Here is a 25,765-nt window from a genome sequence, read left to right as displayed (position 1 = left end):
AAAAAATAGATGTCTAGAGAATGAATTCCAGAGCTTGGAGCCTAATGGCAAAATTGCTAGTTGTAGGATAAATTGGGTGGGGGATATGTAAAAGTTGGAGGGATAAGGAGTTTCTGGAGTGCTGGAGGAGTTTGAAGACTTGTACGAATAAGGTCATTGAAGGATTTGAATAAATTAGCATTTTAAATTTATGATCGTCCAGGAACCACTGGGTCAATCGAGTATGGGATGATGAGTGAACAGGGCTTAGTGCCGATCAGGATATTAACTGCAGAGGTTTGGGGTGAGATCCAGTTTATGGAGGGGGGAAGCCGGTGAGTGCAGCATCAGAATAGTTGAGTCCATCGTATGGAGGGTTTTAGCAGTAGGTAGACTAATGGGGTGGAGAGGTATGATGCTACTATGGTGCATTGATGTTGGTGGTGTTTTAAGGAAGCAAAATTGGAAATTTATGCAGAGTGAAATGTGTCATTAAAGTCATGGATACTATTGTGCTTGAGACAGTAGCTGGGAAGGGGATGGAAGCAGTAGCAATGAAATGATTTGTCATAGTCACGTAATGCATGGAAGAAAGCTATTTGGTGCCTTGCAGAGCAATTAAGTCAGTCCCACATCTCTGAACCTAGTACTATTTCTTCAGTCTTGGAGAAACTCATCCAGGAGTGGATGTCGGAATAGGTTGATGAGGCCGTTGTGGTGCCAACAGGCGTGGAGTATATTTGGGCGTTGCAAGTATACATGTGGAACTTTGGCTGATGGGTAGCAAGTGGATTAAAAGCAAGGCCCAAAGAGGAGAAGCCATTTCAGGATGCTGGACTAGTTGAGCAAGAGTGTGTGTAAGAGCCACTCAGTTGGGCAAAGAGGTGCATTGGAGGAAAATGGTGTGCTTAACCATGTCAGAAACTGTAACAACTGAAAGAAATGGCAAGATTAGTGCATGGGTCATGTGGGTGTCTTGGAGCTCATTGAACCATGCCAGCTCTCCACGGAGTCATCCAGTCATTCAGGCTCCCTGTAGCTCTGACAATTGATTTTGTTCAAGTGCCCACTTAACCCTTGGAACCATTCTGGTCAATCTTCTCTGCCCTCTCAATGGCCTTAGTATGATGATTGGAACTTGATGCAATACTCTCATTGGAGTATAACTTGAGCTTTGCATCGGTTCAGCATGTAGTGCAGTGCTGTGGCAGAATTCTAAATGTTCAAACATGGACTTGTGTTGCCACCTTTCATTTTTCACATCTAGAAGCAATTTGAAGAGCAGGAGGTTGACAATTGAACTGTAGTTTACAAGGAATGAAGGAAGAGACCGGTCTTTTTGGGGAGCTGGTGACAACAGCTAGTTTTGTGGGTAAGGTGGTGCTGGGTCATCAGTAATTTAATCTGTAATCAAATGGTGAGCCTTTTGGACTAATTGGAGAGCAGCTCGAAAGGTGTTAATTCACAGCTAGCTAGGGTAGATGCTGTACCTCATTATAGTGTTTATATTTGGATAACACTTATTTTGGAAAATAATTCATGTGACTTAAATGACTTTCTGAAGTAAAGCTTGAATATCTAAAAGTTTAGTTGAGCATCTGTTTAAATTATTTGCAAAAGCAGGTTGTGGTATAAATGAGCACTTTGAACAAATGAGCACAATTTGAACAAGGATACAACAGATTTGCGCTGGTTTAGTATTTGAGGCCTTTTTTAAATAAGCTCAACTTAATATTTGTTCTGACTTTTCCTTAATTTTGTATTGTTTATGATACTGTTGTAAGCTAAAGTAAAACATTTCAACAGTTTGGCTGATTAAATGCTTCTGATGCATCTTGGGATACATTCTTCATGCTCAGCAGCCTTCAACAATCAAGGTTCTGGTCAAAAATATGAAGTCCAGACATGGGTTTCTGAGGTTTAACAAGGTTGTTAAGTCGGTAGGCAAATTTTAATTCTGAATTTCATCATTTAAAATGTCGCTTTGGGCAACATATTTTTTTGGGAGGGAGCAGGTAATTAGAATTTAGTTCAATTTATTCTGTGTATTATTGGTAGCTTCTCTTAATTGGTGTGTTTTTCTAGTTTTTTCCACTGGCTGTTTGCTGGTAGCTTTCAATGATTTTAATATTTCCAACCTTAGTTCTGATTTTATTGGATCAAAGTAAAGGGTCAGCAAGTCTGTCATTCAGGGAAACATTAGAGAAGTGATACCTAACTGTATATAGGATTTCATGTAGCTGCATATAACTGGTTTCTACTGTGGCCTCTGAATTGTACAGCACATGTTAATATGAAGATTCAGATATTGCATTTTATTATATGGTGATTAAATTCTGTTGCTGTAAAGTGCAAATGTTTTGTGCAAGATGTTTTGAACTCTGCTTGCCATATTCATACTTTGTCTAAAGGTCATTCTTAAAACTGCTATGGCCAATCACTTCCATAATATGCTTTCCGTTTGTCCACAGTATACAAGTATGGCTCAAGAAACCAATCAAACACAAGTGCCTATTATGTGTGCAACTGGTTGTGGGTTTTATGGAAATCCTAGGACCAATGGAATGTGTTCTGTGTGCTACAAGGAACACCTACAAAGACAGCAAAATGGTGGCCGGATGAGTCCGATGGGTAAGATAACTCGTGATTGTTTCCTTCTCCTTCCAAACATCATTCTCCCCTGTGAAGAATAACTTTAATATTGCAGATTTAATGATTGGGAATGATGTTTCAAGTTAACCTGAATACCGTTACCAGCTGTTAAAATTGGACAGGTTGGGAAAATGTAGAAAAATGCGGTGCAAGGTCATGGCTTGAGTTCTGAGATTGCTGGTAATTAAAAGTTTCAAATAATGCACAAAAGTAACATGGTGGGGAACGACCAGAACCCTCTGTTTTTATATGTAAGACTTTACACATGCGGTGCTGACTTTTTCTTGCAGACAGCACTACATAGAATCCAAAAAAGTGGTAAACTTTGACAGGGGGGGGGGGGGTCTTTAATTGTAATATTTTTATAATTTTCTAAATGCATGTGTAGAGGAGTTTGTACTTTCAGTTACTTTTCAAAAGGTTTACTTTCAGTTGCTTTTCAAAAGGTGTCCCTGTTGTGAATCCTAATACAATGCAGCTGGAAGCAATTGGCCCTAAAAATCTGTCCCACTCCCCTGCTGTTATCCCTGCAATTTTCCTCCCTCAAATATTTATCCAATTCCCTTTTGAAGGCTGCAATTGAATCCGTATATACACCATCTTATCAGACAGTACAGTGCATTCCCAATCCTAACCACTTATTTCATTGTCTTGTTTTTTTACTCATCTTTGGTTCTTTTACCAGTCACTCTGCCTTTTGGTTAGTGACCCTTCAGCCAGAGAATCTTTTAATACTCTAGCTGAATCCTTCATGATTTGAAACACCCATCAAATCTCCTTTGGCCTTCTGTGCTACAAGAACAACAACCCCAGCTGCTATAATCTATCCGCATAAATCTAATCCCTCACTTTTGAAGTACTTCTCTTGGGTATACTCCGCAGAGTCTTGTATCCATCTTGCCACCCGCCCCCTCCCCATGAATTTTAGCATATTTTGTTGTGTACCTTATTCTTTCTGCTAAAATGTTTTCACTCACATTTATTTGCCATGTGTTTTGCACCAGCCTGTCTGTGTCTTCTTGAAGTTGCACTTCGAAGTTTGTGTCATCCACAAATTGTAACCTGTATTTCTCAGTCCAAATCACTTTAATGTATTTCAGAAAACATCAGTGGTCCTACTACTGAACCTGGGGGAACTCCAATACATATCTTCCAGTTCCAAAGGAACCATCATTCACCGCAACTGTTTTCTATGTCTTAGTCAATTTTGAACCTGAGTGGCTTTGTCCTATTTTTTTGCTTGCCCAAAAATCTGCAAACAAGCCTAGTAAGTGATACTTAATCAGACAATTTTGGAAAGTCTAAACTACACATCAAAGCAATACTTCCATTCACCACCTTGCGTCTTCAAAATGCTCCACGACAGCACTACTTAAGCTAAACACAAAGATCACTACCTGAAGCGGTAACTATTTTCTCCAAGGATGCTGCCAGACCTGTTGAATATTTCTAACATTTCAGATTTCAGCATCCACAATATTTTGGGTTACACAAGGATATTCCGCTTTTTTTTTTTTTAAGGTGGAACTTGTCGATCTTTCAGATCCCTCCTGCCATAAAACCGGTCCCAGGATGTCCAAACAATCGAAGCGCTCAATTTTGCACCTTGTCTCCAGCCATGCGTTTATCTATCAGTCTTTATTTGTGCTCTCGCTATCCTGGGGTGGCACAGTGGTTAGCACTGCTGCCTCACAGCTCCAGGGACCCTGGGTTCAATTCTGGCCTCTGGTTACTGTGTGGAGTTAACACTTTCTCCCTGTGTCTGCGTGGGTTTCTTCTGGGTTTTTCCTACAGTCCAAAGATGTACAGGTTAGGTGGATTGGCCACATTAAATTGCCCCTTAGTGTCCAAATAGTTAGACTGGGTTACGGGGATAGGGTGAAGGCATCGGCCTTCAAGGATGCTCTTTCAAGGGCCGGTGTAGACTCTATGGGCTGAATGGTCTCCTTCTGCACTGTTAATTCTATGACTCTGGCACTGAGCATAATCCCTTTGAAGCACTGCTTTTTACTCATTCCTTAAATTCACTGCAGAGCATCAATTAGTGTTGACCATGATTTCTCCTCCGAATATTTAGCAGTCCCTTAACCAGGAATGCCACACAAATGCACTTTATGGGCTTATGGGTCTTTCTTTGGCAGTAGCAGAACTGCATATCTATTGCCCTGATTATGAAATCTCCAGTTTATACCTTGTACCCGCACCTCCCCCAATGCAGTCCTTTGCATCATCTTGATGTTGTTGCCCCCTTTTTGTATTCTCTGCTGAATCTGTTTTGTGCCACATTCCAGCCACTGCCTGTCCTTTCCTACCATACTGGAAGGCCACACTCTTGTTGGTCTGAGTGTTTGTCAGTGCAGGTTCGAGAGAACGTGCAGGAGTAGTGGGATTGGGATGTTCATGCACAAATAGTTGAAAGTGACCGAGCAGGTTGAAGAAGCTGTTAACCAGGCATGCTGAATCTGGGCTTAAATTAAAAAGAAGCATAGAGTACAGAAGTCAAGAAGTTACAATTAACCTTTATAAAAGTATTGCTTCTCCCTCAGCTGGATTATTGTACCCAACTTTGGTAGTTACACTTTAGAAAGGCTATGAAAGCATTGGACAGGGTGCAGAAAAGGTAGTTTCCGGGATGCGACAACAGTAAATAGATTGGCAAAGCTGGGGTTGCTCTCCTTGGAGAAGAGAAGTCGAGAAAATGAAATGAAAATCGCTTATTGTCGCAAATTTAATATAGGTGTTCAATTATGAGGGGTCAAGTAAGTTGGAGAGAAACTGACAAAAGAAGGAACTGTGGTAAACGTCTTATGCAGGCAGTGGTGGGGATCTAAAAAGCAGTACCAGACTTCTGGAGCCGGCCATAGTGTAAGTGGTCGCACACAGGGCAGCTCTTGCTTGAAGGCAAAGGAAAGAGCTTTTTTTTTCTCTCCCCTGATATTGGGTGGAATTTTGATGAAACTGTGTACGTGAAGGTCTGAGGAGTTGTTTCCCCTGAGAGTGGCATGTCCGCTGGTTACTAAACCTGGCAGAAGACTGAGACCTGGCCAAAGAGTTGGAGGAAACCTGTGGCGCAGCAGCCAGTATAAGGATGGCTGAGGGAGAAGGGCTGGTGGGCAAGGTGGAAAGCCCCAGATAAAGCAGTTGCTGGCTTTCATTTAAGGAGGAATTGCACCAACAGAAGAAGAAAATGCGGGATGATCGCTCTAAGGCCATCTTTGAAGCTGTGGCATCCCTGAAAGAGTTCAATGGAACGGGTGGAGAAGTATTTGGAGGTACAGGGATTGCAGATTTGGAAGATCGTAGGAGTGATCTCGGACCACAGTGACCGTGTGGTGGCTCTGGAGGCAGGTGGGACTCCTAGGAGACATTTGTAAAACCTTGAGGGCAAAGGTGGAGGTGCAGGAGAATACCTCTAAGGCAAAACCTGGGAATAGTGGGCATGCCTGAAGGAGTGGAATGTCAGTGCCATGAGTTGCATCTCTAAGATGTTGGTGGCGGATGTGGTGCTGGATAAAGTCCCTGAAGTGGACTGAGCCCACAGGTCCCTGAGGCAGAAGCCTAGAGCTGGGGAGACGCCACGGGCGGTGATCGTGAGACTCCACAAATTTGCAGAGAAAGAGATCGATTTTGCGTTGGGCCAGGGAGAAGCGTAACTGCGAATGGGACGGACAAGGTCTGAATTTATCAGGACATCGGACCCGAATTGGCGAAACAGCGGGAAGGGTTCAACAAGGTCAAGGAGGTGTTGTACCGGCGGCGGTTCGGGTACTTTATCCCGCAAAATTATGGGTGACGTTCGAAGGCCGGGAGTATTGTTTTGAGACTCCAGAAGTGGCCAAAGACTTCATTAAAGAGCATGAACTGAGTGGACAATGCTTGGGAACCGGGGTACTGGAACTTGGTTGGTAACATGTTTGACACTGAGTTAGGGATTGGGGGATGTTTGTCCCCTTTGGTTTGAAGGGGGTCCTTTTTTTCTGGGTTTGCGGTTTACTATTGGGATTATAAAGGGTGGTAGGGGTGAAGAGTTTATCTGGTGGGGGGGATTGATTCGCAATGGAGAGGCGTGGCAATATTTAATAAGCAAAACAATGGGATTTGAGTGCGAACGGAATGAGGGATCCAGGTGGGAGATATGTGATTGTGAGTAGGGTATTGGAAGGAAGGGGTGCCAGTGGTGTTGGTAAATGTGTATGCCCCAAATTGGGATGATGTGAGTTTTATGAGGGAGTTGCTGGCAACGGTCCCAGATTTGGCCATGCACCAGTTGATCGGTGGAGATTTTAATTATGTCTTAGAACCGAGGGTGGATAGGTCGAGCCCAGGTTGATGGGTAGGGTACAAATGGCAAGGGAGCTGGGTGGGTTTATGAAGAGGATGGATATGGTGGATCCATGGTGCTTTCAGAACCCAGGGTGAAGGGAGTATTCCTTCTATAAATTGTAATCGGATTGATTAATTTGTAGTGAGTCGGGAGATTTTGTTTGGGGTGAAAGGGGCAGTGTAAGCAGGGGTAGTTATCTCGGACCATGCGCCCCACTGGCTGGAAATTCAGTTTGGATTGGGACGAGAGCAGAGGCTGGGGTGGAGGTTTGATTCGGGGTTGTTGCCGGATGGAGGTTTGGTTGAGGTGCGAGCGGCGATTTAAGGAATACATGGAGTTGAATCAGAATGGGGCGGTGTCGCTGGTTATTTTTGGTGAAGCACTGAAGGTGGTGGTCCAGGGAGGAGGGGGGGGGGAAATTATTTTGTTTAACGTGCAGATAGGGAGGAATATGACCGTCTAGTGAGCGAGATAGTAGAGGTGGTCAGGGAGTATTCGAGGGTGCCCACTGCGGAGGGATTGGCGAGGGGGCGGTTTCTGGAACAGCTGGCAGGTGTGGAGGAGCCTCTAGAGCTGAGGGAGTTGCTGGATATTATCAAGGGTATGAAGTCTGGTAAGGCCGAAGTCCGGATGCTGGTGGAATTTTATAAGGAATTTGCGACGGACTTGGCACCACATCTATTGGGGGTGTTTGGTGAAGCACTGGAGAAGGGGGGGGGGGGGGGGGGGTGTTGACGGAGAAGGTGACGCAGACTGTAATCTCATTAATCCTGCAAAAGGGGATGGACCCAGTGGAATGTGGGTCGTATAGGCCAATATCACTTGAACACCGATGTGAAAGTATTGGCTCCTCCAAATTGTTGGCAGGGTGGATGGAAAATTGGGCACTGGGGGTGGTTGCAGAAGATCAAACGGGCTTCATGAACGGCCGCCAGCTCGTGAGTAATATAATGAAGTGAGGAGTCCGTCGGGGGCTCTGGCACCGGAGGCAGTGGTGCCCATGGACGTAGAGAAAGCATTCTTTGGGTGGAATAGCGGTACTTGTGCGAGGTTTTGGGAAGGTTGAGTTTGGGCTGAGATTTGTGGCATGGGTGCTGTTGCTGTTTGTGACACCAAGGCGAGTGGGAGGATGAATAATGAGTTTGCAAAGCTTTTGAGTTACACAATGGTACGAGGCAGGGGTGTCTGCTGTTTGTGCTGGCCATTGGAGCCGTTAGCAATGGCTCTTGGGGGGTCGGCAGAGTGGCGGGATTGAGGGGACAGAGCGAGCATTGTTATGTCGCTCTATGCCAATGATCTGTTGCTGTACGTTTCAAATCCGCTGGAGAGTATGGGAAGGATTATGGACCTGCTGGGGAGGTTTGGAGGCTTCTCTGGGTACAAACTGAATTTGGGGAAAAGCGAGGTTTTCCTGATGAATGAGCTGGGCTAATTTAGGGGGGGGGGGGGGGGGTGCCATTTTCAGTAGCGAGGGATAGGTTTAGGTATTTGGGGATTCGGGTAGCAAGGGTGGTGCTCCATAACTGGAATGGAGGAGGAACCTTGTAAGGGGTCCAGTTTGAGGGCTATGATGACGGCAGTGTTGCCAATGGCTGAGTAGGTATTCGGGGAGCCCAGTGGTGCAATCTACGGTGCAGATGTGGAATCAGTTGAGGAGGCATTTTAGGGTGGAAGGGATGTTCATGCCGCTGTGAGGGAATCGTGGGTTTGAGCTGGGGAGAGGGGGAATGGATAATGTACAGGGAAGTGGGGCGGGTCAAGGTGTGGGATCTGTAATTTGGAGGAAGGGTTCACCAGTCTGGAGGAGCTAAGGGGAGAGGGTCGAGCTGCCGAAGGGGGAGTGAGTTTGGGTATCTGCAGGTTAAGGACTTTGCAAGAAAGGTCTGGAGGGGATACCCCCTGCTGGAGCGACTGCTGCTTCCGGATGTGGAAGGGGAAGGAAGAATTGGGGATATATACAAGTGGCTGGGGGAGCAGGGAGGTTTAGTGGGTGGTTAAGATCAAAGAGAAATGGGAAGGAAAGTTGGGAGGGGATCAATTGGGGAATATGGAGTGAGGCACTGCGAAGGGTAAACGGGACTTACTCCTGTGCAAGGATGAGTCTGATACAGTTTAAGGTGATTCACGGTGCACATGACTCTTGACAAGAATGAGTCTGTTCTTTCAGGACGTAGCAGATGAGAGATGATTCGCGGGGCCCAGCGAATCACTTGCACATTTAGGGTTGTAAAAAATTGGGAAGATTCTGGTGGGAGTGTTCACCGTTTTAGCCAGGATAGTGGAGGAGGTGGACCCAGACCCTTTGGTCGATATTTGCGGTTTCAGAGAAGTTGAGGCTCATGGTGAAGAGGAAGGCCAATGTTGTGGCCTTCGGCTCTCTTGATTGCACGGTGGTGGATTTTGCTGGCATGGCGGTCTGCAGCGCCACTGGGGGTAGTGACTTGTTTGGGTGACCTGTACGACTTCCTGCAGTTGGAGAAGATGCAGTATGTCAAGGGGCTTTGCAGAAGGGTTTGAAAAAAGGTGGGGCATGTTTGTGACTGTATTTGAGCTGTTGGGCGGGGGGGGTTAAAGTGGGGAAAATTTGTACTGACTGTATAGCTGATTGCTGGGAAGTCTGTTTCCCAGGGTGTTTATTTGTTGTAACCTGTTTTGATATGTTTAATCAAATAAAAAGCAGTTCCTGAAAGTGTGATGGAAGTAGATTCAGTTGTGGCTTTCAAAGCAATTGGATGATTATCTCAAAACAAGTTTTCAAGATGGGGGTGTGATACTGAGCTACTGTTTTCAGAACGACAGTATAGACTCAAGTGGGCCAAATAGCTGCCTCCTGTGCTAGGGAACCATTCTATAATTTTGGTCTGAGCATCAAGTATATTCGGGTCACTCGTGCGTAATCCAGCCTGATACCCCACAGTAGAGACTTTCTGGTGTCTTTCTCAATTGTGGGACAGTTCAAATTATTAAAACAATTTAAGTATTTTTGAATTGTAGGGATTGTTGAAATGTAGGAAACGTGGTAGTTCATTTGCACATGGCAAGATCCATGACGGGCAGCATGCTAGCATGGGGTTAGCACTAAGGCTTCAGTGCCAGGGTCCCAGGTCCGTTTCCCGGCTTGGGTCACTGTGGAGTCTGCACGTTCTCCCTGTGTCTGAGTTTTCTCTGGGTGGTCTGGTTTCCTCCCACAAGTTTAAAAAGATGTGCTATTAGGTCATTTGGACATATTGAATTCTCCCTCTGTGTACCCGAACAGGCACTGGAATGTGGCGATTGGGGGCTTTTCACAGTAACTTCATTGCAGTGTTAATGTAAGCCTACTTGTGACAAAGATTATTATTATTATCCCACAAACAGCAGTGATATAGACAGATACACTCTATGATACTGGTTAGATGATATGACAGCAACTAGGAGGGATATAGGAACATGACTGCTTCGAGGCTGAATAGCCAACAGCATGACCATTTTGAGTCCGGGATTTTAAAATTTGCAAGAAGATGTTGAGGGCAACACCAGGATACAGATGTGACTACGAATAAATCTCTCCGGAGAGTAAACAATGCAGAGGTAGGAAGAATAGTTGCTGGGGTTTTCTGGCTACTGTTGAATAGGTAAGAATTAAGCAAGGAGGGGCAGTGAGCTGGGTGTTGAGGTCGGTGGTTTGCACCACCATATCAAAGGCTGAAAAGCAATCTTAAGAAGCTATAGTACAACACGGGAGGGAGTGATATTCATCCTCATAAATAGCATGTGAAAAAGTGGTGGTGGATGATTTAAGTTCAAGAAAGTCAAGCCCATACATATTGGATTACGTTATGGTTCCCACATAGTCAAAACAATTGAAAGGAAAGGCATCTGGAGGCAGGAAAATAATTTAAACTTTGATTAGATGAGAAGCAAGCGTGGGAGAGATTGAATCTCGAAGCTACTCCTCCAATCACGGGTTCTATCTCTCCAATGCTTCCTGCTCCAGTCCTTCCACTTGTATTCCACCAGATCCTAATTGGAGGAGTAGCAGGGCTAGAGGGAACCTGTGATTTAAGAATAAGGAAGATCCTCCGGGAGCAGTGGTGGTAGCAGCAGAATAAACCTGAAGTGACAATGACATGGAAAGAAGAAAGTAAAGGAGTTTTGGTTTTGTCAAAGGGAGGTAGTGTCTGACCAATCTGTAGAGTTCTTTTGAGGAGGTAACAAGGAAGTTAGTCAAAGGAGAACCAGTGGATGTGATTTATTTAGATTCCAGAAGGCCTGTGACCAGGTGCTGCATTGGAGACTGTTAAATAAAAGCCCATGGTGTTCAGGATAAGATCCTGGCATGGATAGAGGATTGGCTGACTGGCAGAAGGCAGAGTGGGGATAAAGGTGTCTTTTTTTTCAGGATGGCAGCTGGTGACTAGTGGTGTGCCTCAGCAGTCTGTGCTGGGACCACAACTTTTCACAATATACATTAATGATCTGGAAGAAGGCACTGAAGGCACTGTTGCTAAGTTTACAGATGATGCAAAGATCTGTAGAGGGGCAGGTAGTATTGAAGAAGCAGGCGGGCTGCAGAAGGATTTGGGCAAGCTAGGAGAGTGGGCAAAGAAGTGGCAAATGAAATACAATGTGGAAAAGTGTGAGGTTATGCACTTTGGAAGGAGGAATTTAGGCACCAACTATTTCCTAAATGGGGAAATGCTTAGGAAATTGGAAGCACAAAGGACTTGGGAGTCCTTGTTCACGATTCTCAAGGTTAATGTGCAGGTTCAGTTGGCAGTTAAGAAGGCAAATGCAATGTTGGCATTCCATGTAGAGAGGGCTAGAATACAAGACCAGTGGTGTACATCTGAGGCTGTATAAGGCTCTGGTCAGACCCCATTTGGAGTATTGTGAACAGTTTTGGGTCCCTTATCTAAGGAAGGATGTGCTGGGTCCAGAGGAGATTCGCAAGAATGAACCCTGGAATGAAGAATGTGTTGTATAAGGAATGGTTGAGGACTCTGGGTCTGTAGCGGAGTTGAAGAATGATGGGGGGGTCTTATTGAACCTGGATAGCATGGAGAGGATGTTTACACTTGTAGGAAAAACTAGAACCAGAGGACACTATCTCCGACTGAAGGGACGATCCTTTAAAACTTGAGATTAGGCGGAATTTCTTCAGACACGGTGGTGAATCTGTGGAACTCTTTATACCACAGAAGGCTGTGGAGGCCAAATCAGTGTCTTTAAGACCAAGCTAGATAGGTTCTTGATTAATAAGGGGATCGGGGGTTATGGGGTGAAGCTAGGAGAATGGGGATGAGAAAATATCAGCCATGATTGAATGGTGGAGCAGACTCGCTGGGCCGAGTGGCCTAATTCTGCTCTTATGGTCTTATGGTGATTTGTGGAGGGAAGAACCATCTCAAGTGGGTTGAAATTGGAGCATCAATATAATATATCCACAGAAGCAGGTTGTCAACTGGATTGGTAGAGTCTGGCATCCATGAGGAAATTAAACTAAACCCCACGTTTATCAAACTTCAGGAAGGTGGGGGCTTTAAAAAGTGACCGTTAAGGTGGAACTTGAATAACCATTGCTTTTAAAATACAAATGCTATTGCAAGTGTAATTATTTCAGTAAGGTTCATGAACATTTCAGTAAAGATGTATGTTTATTGAACGTGTACATGTGATAGTACTACACTATACACTATACAAATTATGTCTTCAAAGTGTTGGTTGCTTGGGGAATTTAGTGTTGGTTGGGCTCCGTACCATATGCTTTCAAATTCATGGCTCCTAAAAGCTTTTTTTAGAAATATGTTTTTAATTAAAGTTTTTCATAATAAATAGTAATCATCCTAACACAGCAAAATAGAGTGAAAATAACATAGTGCCAAAAGAGAATATACAATAGCAATTGACTAGACGTAACCCCACGCACCTCAGTCTTCCCACACCCTCCCAACGGAGCACTCACCCCCACTACCCTATGGGTCACTGCCGCTGCTGAAGTTTTAATTTTCCCTGAGGTCATCGGACAGTATGCCCCCGCTCAACAGCAGCAGCTCTGTACACTTGGCAAAATTATTTACACACACAACTAGGCATCTGTTCGCGGTGTTGTCGTCCCTTCTCCCAGTCGGAGTTTGCTGCCGTTGTCGTCTCGTGCGCACTTCCGCTTCTGCCCGTCTTCCCTGTTTTCTCTGTTCCTGTGGATGTCAAGTTTGTTACTGTTTCCCCTCTGATGGTGAATTTGATTTTCTCCATTTGAAGAGATTCAGGAGTTCGGACAGCCAGTCTGCAGTTTTGGGTGGTGCTGCTGACCACCAGCCGAACAGGAATCTACGGCGAGCGATCAGGGAGGCAAAGGCAAGGATGTCTGCCCTCCTCCCCAGGAATAGATCTGACTGATCTGAAACCCCGAAGACAGCCACTTTTGGGCTTGGCTCCTCCCTCACCCCCACCACCTTGGACATTGCCTCGAAGAAGGCTGTCCAGTACTCCATAAGTCTGGGGCAGGACCAGGACATGTGGGTGTGGTTGGCTGGGCCTACTTGGCACTGCTCACATCTGTCCTCCACCTCCGGGAAGAACCTACTCGTATGAGTTCTTGTTAAGTGGGCTCTATGTACCACTTTTAGTTGCGTCAGGCTGAGCCTTGTGCTCGTGGAGGTGGAGTTGACCCTATGCAGTGCTTCGCTCCAGAGTCCCCACCCTATTTCGATCCCCAGGTTCTCCTCCCACTTCATTCTTGTTGCGTCCAGTACGGTGTCGGCCCCTTCTACCACTCAGTCATACATGTCACTACGGTTTCCTTTTATCTAGTATGCTTGTGTCCAGTAACTCTTCCAGTAGTGTCTGTCGTGGTGGTTGTGGGTATGTCCCTGTCTCCTTTCACAGGAAGCTTTTTAGTTGCAGGTGCCTTGGCTCGTTCCCCCTGGCTAGCTGGAATTTCTCTGCCCGTTCGCCCAGTGTTGCGATCCTGCCCTCCGTGTATAGGTCACTGATTGTCAGTGTCCTTCTGTCCTGTCCCCACCTTTTTGAAGGTGGCATCAGTCAGTCTGCTGGCGTGAATCTAATGGTTGTTGCAGATGGGAGCTTTACCCGACATTCTGGTCAGGCCAAATTGTTGCCATAGTTGGTTCCAGGACTGAGGGTGGCTATTACCACTGGGCTGCTGGGTGTTTTTTAGGTGGGGATGGAAGCGCTAGTGCTTTGAAAAAGGCCTTGAGGATGTAGATCGGGATGGATCTGAATAGGAAGAGGTACCTGGGCAGTATGTTCATTTTGATCGTCTGGACTCTCCCCGCGAGGGAGAGTGGGTGTGTGTTCCATCTTTGCAGGTGTTTTTTTACTTCCTCTGTCAGACTGGTGAGGTTCCATTTGTGGATCCCTTTCTAGTCATTGGCTATTTGGATCCCCAGATAGCGGAATTTGTGTCGGGCTTGTTTAAGCGGCAGTCCTGTTAGAGTTGCCCCACCTACTTGTGGGTGTACCGGGAAGATCTCGCTTTTGCTCATGTTGGGTTTGTAGCCCGAGTGTGCCAAACTCTTTCAGGAGCGCGATGATTCCGTCCATGCTGCTCTGGATCCGAAATGTAGAGGAGCAGGTCATCTGCATAGAGTGAGACTCTGCTCTCTGCCTCCCTTTAGATCCCCTCCAGCTTTTTGCTGCTCTAGAGTGCGATTGCTAGTGGTTTGATTGCTAGAGCGAACAGCAGTGGGCACAGTGGGCATCCTTGTCTGGTGCCCCTGTGCAGCTGGAAGTATTGGGAGTTGGTATTGTTAGTCCGTATGCTCTCCATGGGAGTGTTGTATAGGAGCTTTACCCGGGAGGTGAACCCTGTTCCAAGCCCAAACCGCTCTAGTACCTCCTATGAGAGATTTCCATTTGACTGTCGAAGGCCTTTTCTGCGTCTAGAGAGACTATCACTTCTGGTGTTCTCTCCCCGGAGGGGGTCGTTATCACATTCAGCAGGCGTCTGATGTTCGCGGTAAGCTGTCTACCTTTGACACATCCCGTCTGGTGCTCTGCGACCACCTCGGGTACACAGTCTTCTAACCTTTTGGCTAGGATTTTGGTCAGTATTTTGGAGTCTGCATTCAGCAGTGAGATGGGTCTGTATGACCCACATTCCATTGGGTCTTTGTCTTTCTTGGGTATCAGCGAGATTGAGGCTTGGGCGGCAGTATGCCCCTAGCGAGCGAATCTGTGAACATCTCCTGCAGGTGCGGGGCCAGTGCTGTCGCAAGGTTTTTGTAGAAGTCCGCCGGGAACCCGTCGGGTCGCGGTGCCTTCCCCGCCTGCATGGAGCTAATGCTGTCCATGATCTCTCCCAGTGCTAGTGGTGCTTCCAAGCCCCGTTTTCTGCCCTCTCCCCACGACTGGAATGTCCAGTCCATCAAGGAACCGTTTCATCCCAGACTTCCCCCATTGGGGGCTCTGGGGTGTACAGCCCTTGGTAGAAGGCCTTGAAGGTTTTGTTCTTTTCTGGTTCTGTTTCTAACGTGCCTCTGGTATCCCTGATTTGTGCAATTTCTCTGGTGGCTGCCTGCTAGATTGGTGCCCCTTCTCCCTCTGCTTTGGCTTCCTTCTGGCATTCTCCCCCCCCCCCCCCCCCCCCCCCCCCCCCATTTATTAATTTTCTTTTTTCTTCTCCCCACCCCCCTTCCCTTTTTCTTCTCTCCTTTACCACTTTATTTTTCCTCATTTATAAAATTCTTCTCGGGTGAATTTGTTTTGGGTGAGAAGTGCAAAAAGCATTTTAAAAATCTTTTAAAGTTTTTTTTTTTTCTCCTTTTCAGTTTTGTTTTTGCAAAAGTTCTCTTTTTTTTCCCTCACTCATCCAGGTCGAGAGAGAGTGGCTTCTGGTCAGTGGTCCCTCTTTGTTCTTGCCTCGTGGAGGTCGCCTCCCCGGTCAGTTGGTCCCCGCTGCTCAGTCCGGGCCTGCCGCTCGTCACACCCGGCGCTCTCCTGCTGGGTGGGGGGGGGGGGCTCCTCTGTTCCTTCCTTCCCTGCAGGTTTGGCCCCCGCTTTGGTCTGCACCGCCGCTTCGGTCCTGGTCACTGCTTGTCCTGCCCTGCGCTCTGCTGCTGCAAGTTCCCCTGCTCCCGATTTCGCGGGACTTTAATTTTGTTTTTTTTATCCGGAGGCCCCCTGAAAAAGCCCCGACTTCGTAGACCTGCGGGAGCCTTTTTGCTGCGACCGCTCCGCTCACGAACGCTACCGAAGTCCTAAAAGCTCATTTTTCAACACTTGTGACTACTTGTACATGACCCATAGAATTCTGCTTTAATAACCAAATTTAGCTTCAAATTAAGAGAATTTAATTTGCTTGTCCTTTATCAGTAATTATTTTCCTTGTGGGTTGTGGGTTAAACTGTTTTTCCAATGAACATTTGAATCTTGCCTGATCGATAATAGACAAATCTACCAAAAGAAATTTAAATATACATTTCAGTTGCTTCTGTAGTGTTATTGCAATTTAAATGACCTATGACCAATATCTTTTGGCAATTGATACTTAAATTCCAAATTTTAATTGATGCACACCTGAAGCAAATTTCTTGTTTGTTCATCCTGAAACTGATACTTGAGGCCCTGTCAATATGACTATCGTCTAATAGCACAACCCCTGAATGAGAAAAGCAGCCATCGACAAAATCAGGCTAGACCGTTTTTTTTTTTTCTCCGAGCCCTTGACCTGTGGGATATCACTTATGAATTTTGTTAGTGCAGTTTTGGTGCTTTTGTCAAAGGCCGCAAAAATCAATCTTAATATTCCAAATTTTCTTTGTTCAAACTTAATTTTGCCTTGTGAAAATCATCTGTTCCACAAAAATAAAAGATTGGAGATCTGAAATAAACTTTGACTTGGATTTTGTTTATTGTCACCTGTACCGAGTTACAGTGAAAAGTATTTTTCTGCGAGCAGCTCGACAGATCATTAAGTACATGAAAAGAAAAATGAAAAGAATGCATAATAACTTAAAAATGCTGGCAGCAATACTCTGGATTGTGGAAGGAATATTTCCGGCTGATGACTTGAACTGGGGAAAAGTTTGCTATGGGTGATTTAAATGATTAGAAATGGTGCAAGGTGGAAAAAGGGAATGTTAATGGGGCAAGTGAAGAAACCAGCCGTCTAGAGGAGGTATAAATTGGTTTTAGAATTTAGTATGTCCTGGACCTGATTACTGTCTTTATTCCTATTGTTCTGCTGCCTGAGAGCATTGGCTTCCACATTTGTTGTGAAACATGATCTTTGCACAGGTAGCTGTATCTGTGACCCAAAAGGATGTGTTTCTACCACTAATGGCTGTGATTCATTCTGTGAGCTGTCATGTCTACACATGCAAGATGTATTCATACATGACCCCCACCAATTTGTGGATAACCCTTCCTCGTGTCAGTGAAAATATGCAAACAGTTACTGATATTTATTTTCAAATTTTAGGTGCAGCTAACAGCTCCAGCTCAGACTTTGCTCATATTCAACGAACAGAGAGCTTTAAATCTGAAGGTGCTTCTATCAACATAACTGTCAAAACAAAGTAAGTATATGTATATATTTATTGATACATTGTCTATCTGTGTGCACTTGGGTATAATTTGTGTGAATCTGAGCAGCATGGTGGCACAGTGGTTACCACTGCTTCCTCACAGCCAGAGACCCGGGTCCAATTCCTGCCTTGGGTGACAGAAATTTGCACATTCTCCCTGTGTCTGCATGGGTTTCCTCCAAGTGCTCTGGTTTCCCCCACCATCCCAAGGATTTGCAGGTTAGGTTTTGCCATGATCAATGTGTGATGTTATTGCTCTTTTTCACAGGTTTGGTGCAGACTTTATGGGCCGAATGGCCTCCTTCTGCACTGTCGGGATTGTATGGATACCATAGGTCATGGTGTCTAAGATGACTACATTTTTAGATCTAAATAGCAATATACAAGACAACATCGCACCCCAAATGTTTTTCAACAAATAAATTCATGTTTAAGGTTTTACTCTCATTTTAGAGGGAGCTGAAAAATAGGGCACATGTGTTAAGAGTTACACTCTCTTTATAAGCTGTTGCTTGAGATCATGTAGTACTAGCCATATTGCCAAGCAGATTTGCAAGAGTTGTTACTACCCCAATTGATATAAATGGACGGGAAGACTCCATGAAACCCTGGTTCAAAAGGCCGTAACTACTTGGAGGAACAAAGTCATGGGGTTGCTAATTAGTTTTATCAACCAGAGAAAACATTTATTAAACATGAAAGTTGGATTATTATACAATACTTTGCTCCCCTGGACACACAATACATCTTGAGCAACAAGGGTCTCGTTAACGAGTCCCATTTAAGCGCACAAGGTGACTCGTCAAATACACACTCCGTCTGAACCCCAAGTTGTTTGTTCTGCTCAGTCCCCAGATGATTGTTACATGGGACTCCACTCCCAAAAACACACTTTAAATTATTCATACCAATGCTTTCCCTTGGCAGTTTGCATCCAGTTTTTTACAAATAACACTTCTAAACAAAGCTTCCACTCAATCCTGTCTATTGTTTTGCACCAACTCCATCAGGATTTCCTTTGTCTTAATTGTTTTTACAAACTCTTGCGATCCAGCCACCAATTTTCCATAGTTCTTTAATTCCTGTTCCGCAGGCTGCAGTAAAATCTCTCAAACCTGCAAATAACTTCACATATACTTTTCTGGCGTCTCAACCTTTTCCTCACTCAGTCTCTCTATTGAACAGTGCTCCGTTCTAGTAATCTTTCAACGTCCAGTTTCTTGGAAGCTTCTCTTCATTTCTCTAATTTCCTTAATTAAATGCTCTTCAGATCTCTGGACATTTTTTTAACCATTACTCCATGGACATTTTCTTAACCATTACTCCATGGTACAGCTTTTCTTCTGGCAAAGCTGAGGGATGTTCCCTCTACCTTCTAAACCAACTACTCTGGCTTCCAGTTAAAATTAAGAACCAAGGAAGGTGGCCTCCAGTTGCTGAGCAACACCCCTGCTACTATTTATTCTTAAGTCAAAGCCCCCTCTAAACACAATAGAAGTAGTTACAACTTGACCAACCCCCACACGTACAAACACCTTTGACCAGCATAGTTTTACCCTTCCAGACAGAATAATAAATACACTTAAATCTGTTTATAATGCTTACTAATACAAAGTCTGTAAAACTACCTTTGTTTACCAAACTAGTGCAAACGAGGCATGGCTACTGACTGACTGAAATGGGTCCTCCTGCACCAACACTGGCAGTTTGCATTTTATGCTTGGAATATAAATTGACCCTCAAGGATTTTTAAAGCATTTTAGTTGACTTATAAATTGCATTCTGTAGGGTGGTCTGGAAAACAAATTGGTGAAAATATGTACGGTAAGGTAAAGTCACCATAGTCCCAGATGACCGTTGGCACTACTGTCTCACAGCGCCGAGATCCCAGGTTCGATCCGGGCTCTGGGTCACTGTCCGTGTGGAGTTTGCACATTCTCTGTGTTTGCGTGGGTTTCACCCCCACAACCCAAAGATGTGCAGGGTATGTGGATTGGCCACACTAAATTGCGCCTTAATTGGAAAAAATGAATTGGCTACTCTAAATTTATTATAAAAAAGAAGTCCCAGATGACCATGGGCTACTTTCCCCTTTGAGAGGGAGATGACTGGTGGTGGTTTAACCTGAGGATCTCACCACCTCAGGCAAGTAGCATGGCAAGGTTGAGAAGGCGGGCCTTCATGGGGATGAGATTGTAGTTCGACAAATTACAATTTTGTTTTGGACACTTGAGATTGTTAGACACCCACGTTGGATAACTAGGTGCTTTGAGGGTGGCCATATGAATAAAAATGTTCACTAATATTGCAAAATATTAGATATCAGAAATATAATCTTTTTTTGTCAAAAGTAGGCTTACATTAACACTGCGATGAAGTTACTGTGAAAAGCCCCTCCGCCACATTCCGGTGCTTGTTCAGGTACACTTGAGGGAGAATTCAGAATGTCTAAATTACCCAACATCATGTCTTTTGGGACTTGTGGGAGGAAACCGGAGCACGGAGGAAACCCACGCAGCCACAAGGAGAACATGCAGACTCCGCACAGTGACCCAAGCCGGGAATCAAACCTGTAACCCTGCCGCTGTGAAGCCACAGTGCTAACCACTGTTACCATGCTGCCCTGCATTGCAGATCTTTTGTTACATTTGTTCTCGACTTATAAAGGAATGAATTGTCCTGGGTGAATTGGATATAAGATGCATTTCAATTAATGGTTGTGCAAGTGACCATGTGAAGTAATTTTGAAAAAATCTTTGGTGCAACTGTCCTTTCTGGAGCAGATCTGACCAGCAACCGACCCTACAGTAATTAATTTGGTACTGAATTCTGAATGTTTGTTTGTCTATTGAGTTAAAATACATTTGATGCAATGCTTAGACATACTACTGCATTTGGATGAACCTAAAACAGTCCATCTGGCAATGTCCATGATGCATATGTCAATTTGGACTCTACAAAAACAATACAAAAACAAAACAATGTTTCGTTGTCAAAACCACATTCATTGCCATTGACTTGAGACTTTATTGGCCTTTTTCCTTGAACCACCTACAGAGGCTCTAATCCACGTTGAGTTAACATTTTTTGGATGCTCTGATGTCATTCAGACTTGTGCAAAAGACTAATGTATTTTTTTAATTTGCCTGTTATTGAACTTATTTATAATTTGGAGCTGGCTTGAGGGCAATTGAGTTTTCCTAAGTCTTTGATGTGGAGTTCCTTCATGCTCATTTTAAAAATTTAAGAAAGTATTGGTGTAAAATTAAGGATTTGAGAATTTGTTCCTTGTTTCCTTAATGAGAACTAAATTAATTTTTCTGATCGAAGATGTACTTTTGTGCTTGGCAGATGTATGTCTGGATCAACCTTGCCTGTGACGCAGCAGATGACGGAAATGAGTATTTCCCGAGAGGAAAAAGAGACAGAAGCTGAGGGAGCAGAGTCAGGTATGCTTAAATATTTAAACAATCTGCATTCAACAGTTACACTAACTTGCATGGGTTAAACAGAAGTTTGTTCACTGCCAGGTTTGGGGCCACTTCAAGTTGTTTCCGTTGAAGCAAATTGTTTATTCTTTGACCACATAGTTGCCTAAAACTAACTCTATTCCTCTTAAGCATAGATGGTGAATTGTAGTATGCCCTTCAGACATGGAAGTTTATTTGTGCTACAATCTTGGGACTTTGCTCAAATACTCCTGTGCTGCTCAAATACTCCTGTGCAACTCAATAGGAGAAATAATCTCAACATGCTGTATCTGAAATTGGGAATATATGTACAAAAACTTCCAAGATGCCTCTAGAAAAGTCACTTGGCAATAGGAGTAGACCTTGGGGCAACTCAGCCATTTAACTAACATTGTGGCTGATCTATTGTGCTCAACAACTACACATACAGTCGTACTCCCATATTGTTTGATTCACTTAGCATCCAAAAGTCTCTGAACCGTGACTATACTCAACAACTGAGCAAACTCTTTGGGACTAAGAACTAAGAAATTCTATCTCCATCTTGATTGGTTGATCTCTAGTTCTGAATGGACTCTCGGCAATAATCGTGTCCTGGGCAGTCAGGCCAATGTCCATCACGCTGCTGGCGGCCTCGGCTACTCCATCCACACCTCGCCGGGGGTGATGTCTGCCTCTCCTGAATCTGGAGAGGGCATATACTGCAGTCCAGGGCCTCCAGCCCCTACAACATCTCAGCGGTCCATTATAGTCTCTGGAGAGGTGGTGCCAGACAACATTCACCTCCATTCCCTGGAGTTCCTGCATGCCGCTAGCAGCGTACTCCTGTGGGGGGGGGGGGGGGAATTTGCAACACCTGCGGAATGTTGGGATGCTTTCTCCTCGGATTGTCGGGATTATTAATACCGCAAACCAGCTGTCATATTGCCCAAGTGCCATATTCATAATATTGAAATTTTTTGGAAACATACCCAGCAACTGACTCTTTCTTTCCACCGCATTGATTCTGTACCTTTGCACATGGGGAGCTTTCACCTTGAGTTGTTGGGATTATTAATACTGCAAACCAGCTGTCATAATCGGCGAGTGCCATATTCATCATAATATTGAAATTTTTCAGAAACATGCCCAGCAACTGACTCCCTTTCCACCGAATTGAATCTGTACCTTTGCACACATTCATCAATGAGTTGAAATTATTTCCACCAATGCAATGAGCTAGTGAAATGCTATCGTATTCTGTGCTGCTGAAGATGTGTGCTCTGCAGGCCATCAATGTCTGGTGCTCGGTTTCGGTAATACAACATCTTGGGCATTCCAGTATTCAACAATAGGGTCATAAAGCATCCCCAATCGACCAAACGAGGCATAATGAAATACAAACTCCGTACTCTTGTCCATGGGAGAAGCAAAGTCACAGAGGTGGCATGGTTGGCAGAGTTGTACATTGACAGTTCGTTTATCCTTCCCGCCAGTTTAATAAAGGAGAGGAGGGAGGGTCGGACGAGTAAAATAGGACGTACTATTTGCAAGGGGTCCAGTTGAACCTCACCGGGCCCCCTCCATCAGTTGGTTTCTGTCTGGCTGACCTTTTGCGCAACATGGTTCACACTCCTCAAGCCACCGGGGAAAACAATCTAGTCCACCCCATGTGTCCGTGCAGGTTATTAGTTACCATGCAAGATAAGTGCTCATGGAGTGAGATGGTAAGATGGTTGGTTAACAGGAAGTAGCAGGGATATATGGGAAATTTCCAAGATGACCAGCCGTGGCTGGTGGAATGCTGCACGAATCGGCACTGGGAACTATTTTTGACCTCTTCTTCATGTATCCAGGTTTGCTGCCGATGTAAAGTTAAATAGGAATGTATTCTGTGGAGATGGCATGTTAAATATGTGGACAACAAGCTGAAAGGTGGGGAATGAGGTTATTCATTTTTGTAACCAGATTGGGAAAATAGAATTTTCTTAAAGTTACAAATTTTTGGAGAAGTGAGATATTGTTTTTGTACAAGGAACACGTTTAAATTCATTTCCGGGATGTGAGAGTTCACAAATAAGTCTCTTGCTACAATTGTGTAGGGCTTTGGTGAGGCCATAGACTACTGTGCAGCTGGGAAAGTGGAGCTCAGGATAACTATCATCCATGACCATGTTGAATAGGAATCAGGCTCACTGATCTCCTCCTCCTCCTCCTCCTATGTCCTGTCTTTACTGGCTTGAATTTGATTCCTGGATCCTTAACATCTGAAATTTAATTTTGTTAAATTCTTCCATGATCTTGCCCAGCCTCCCCAACACCCATGTCATGGAATTCTACCATTTTCTCCTCTTAATACCTTCATTAACAAACCTGGTCACAAATGGGTTTTTGCTCGCCTGCTTTGACTCAACTCGGTCTTATTTCTCGTGCAAGTGTTTTTTCTTTTTTTTTCTGTTTGGGGTGCTGTTTAAATGCAATTTGGTCTATTTTTGATGCAAGGCGAGCATTTATTGCCCATCCTTAATTGCTTTTGAAGGTGGCAAAACACTGCAGTCTGTAGTGGTGGTAGATTAAGGTTGGGTAGCATTCAACAAAACAAACCCAAGCTGCTTAGAACCGTCTGCTCTAGGGAGTTGTTCATGGCACTTTTTATTGGTTGGGCTATATAGCTGACATTCTGCACCTAGTATTACTATGAAATGGGAAATGCTCCATAACCAACATGACTGCAGTATAAATACCATGAGGGACTCACAACCGTTCTGATCTTTACAGTGCTTCATTGCATTCTGTACTGAATACGGCACGATAGACAAGTTATTAATTTCTGAATATTTATCAAGTGTTTGCAAAATTGTGAATCCAAATAACGTAGCATGAATTGCAATTATTTGCTGTAGATGTCTCACTGCAGAATTCATGTAACTTAAATTACTAATTGTGTTGATAGTTATAGCGCAACCATCTGCATTAGCTACACCAGCAAGTACATCAGAGAGTGAAGAGAAGTCTCCCGAAGTACCCCGACCAAAGAAGAACAGATGTTTTCAATGCCGGAAAAAAGTTGGTCTTACAGGTGAGACTGATGAGTATAAAAAGAACAGAATGTAATCCTTTGTTAGGTAGGAAATTTGGTGCTTGAAAGGGCCAAATTGGGGACTGGCCTTAAATTTGAGGTTCAATTTAATAGTTCCAGCAAACCAGTTGGTATGTTCTTTCCAGCTAGTTGCTTTTAGATTTGCCAACAAACTAAGTGTTCTGCTTGATTACTTTCTTTACTTAAATTTTTATTGGTTATAGAAAGATAAAGGTTTTAATTTTTGTTCCCATTGTAATCTGAAACCCGAGGGCAATCTCTTTTCATTTGGTCAAACTTAATTACAGTTTTTGTGGGGCTTTGTCCTTTGGTAATTGGTAGGGAGTTCAAAAGACATTTATTCCCTTGATGTCAGCATTCTGCAGCAACTTTTTTTTAACTATCAAATTAAAATTTAACTCTGCTAGGTCTCTTCCTATTTCTCTGCCCATTGCATGTTCTATCACCTTCACCTCGCACCCATGATCAGGTTCCAATCGTGCATTATCTTTTCACAACACTTTTGATCATTATTGACATTCTGACTGCTTCCTCAACTTTTCCTTTACCATATATGACCCTTCTCAGCTTTCATGTTCTTGAAAGCTCAATTTTCCTGTGCTGCTTGAACTGTTTTTGACACCATCACCTTCCACTCTTTTGTAGCCTTTGTCATAGGAGTGTCCCTTTAAGAAATGTTTTTGTCTTATCACGTGGCTTCAGTGATCTCATTGTGTGGGTGGAGCTGGTTTGTGGTTTTGAGTTTTTGTTTTCACTTTTGGCTGCTGTAAACTCAGACAGAAATATTTTAGTGTGTGTCTCTAGTTATTCCAAGGAAGAAACACAATGATTATAGTTACCTACTGTTTTGGTAAAAAGGGGTTTTTGGTTTATGGGATTTTGTTATTGAATTGGAACAGTTGAGGGGGAATTCATTTAAGGGTTATATATAGAATATTGTAGCTGTGTGGGGTCTTAATGTTTGCAGTTGATACTTCTTACTGTGTGTTTATAAAAATGGTTCATAGGCTCTTTTCATTAAAAAAAACAAGCTTAAGAAGTCTGTTCAATAACACCTGAAAGGCAGGTTTTTCTGCTCCTCCTAGCCAAAATCAATAAACAGTTGCAGGTCAGGTGAACTCCATAATATACTTCGGTGTTTTCAAAACCCTGACCCATAACACCTTTGTGTATTTGCTCTCTTGCGTCTCAAACCAGCAAAACTGCACGATTCATTTGCTGATCCTCCAATCACTTTATGCCAGCAGGAATACCCATAATCTTTAATCATCGTACCTACTGCTGCTCTCGTCACCACCTGATCAAGCCCCCCTTTCTCCCCAACAGGACTATCTCTTTCCCCCCCCCCCCCCCCCAAGAAAGCCCTGCTAAATGTGTTAGAATATCTTTTTATAGCTATAAGAGTTATTTTTCTCAGACTAGGGAGGGTCCTATTTTGGTCCCCTACTATTGCCTGGCTGGAGATCTTCACTTCCTTATGGCTGTGGGAATGGATTTGGCTATAATTCTAATAATTTATCCTTATAGATACTGGGTCAAGCTGAACTAAGCTTGCCTTTCATGTGACTTTTTAGATGTAAAGATAACTTGAAAGGGAAAGCTCCAAGTGGAATGCTAAATTTGTCATTCTATGGGCCAGTCTTTTGGCCTTCAGTTAGACATGGCTACAATGGATGAAGTTGAGCTTGATGCAACTGCACTAATGATATTTTGTTAACTCCAATCGTACTAC

General features: G+C 44.0%; 1 protein-coding gene across 8 annotated transcripts in view; it reads left to right on the top strand.

The window, feature by feature from the left end:
* Nucleotides 1-25,765, top strand: part of LOC140429502 (AN1-type zinc finger protein 5-like) — a 38,313-nt gene that overhangs the window by 10,685 nt on the left and 1,863 nt on the right. For all 8 annotated transcript variants that reach the window (XM_072516584.1, XM_072516578.1, XM_072516577.1 and 5 more), the window contains 4 exons: nt 2,451-2,610; nt 17,379-17,475; nt 20,836-20,933; nt 23,887-24,012. In XM_072516584.1, coding sequence (XP_072372685.1) covers nt 2,460-2,610; nt 17,379-17,475; nt 20,836-20,933; nt 23,887-24,012 — 472 coding nt within the window. In that variant the 5' untranslated portion in view covers nt 2,451-2,459. The remainder of the gene's footprint in view (nt 1-2,450; nt 2,611-17,378; nt 17,476-20,835; nt 20,934-23,886; nt 24,013-25,765) is intronic.

This window comes from Scyliorhinus torazame, chromosome 9, assembly GCF_047496885.1.
Source record: "Scyliorhinus torazame isolate Kashiwa2021f chromosome 9, sScyTor2.1, whole genome shotgun sequence".
Lineage (NCBI taxonomy): Eukaryota > Metazoa > Chordata > Chondrichthyes > Carcharhiniformes > Scyliorhinidae > Scyliorhinus > Scyliorhinus torazame.
This window is presented reverse-complemented; position numbering and strand designations above follow the sequence as displayed.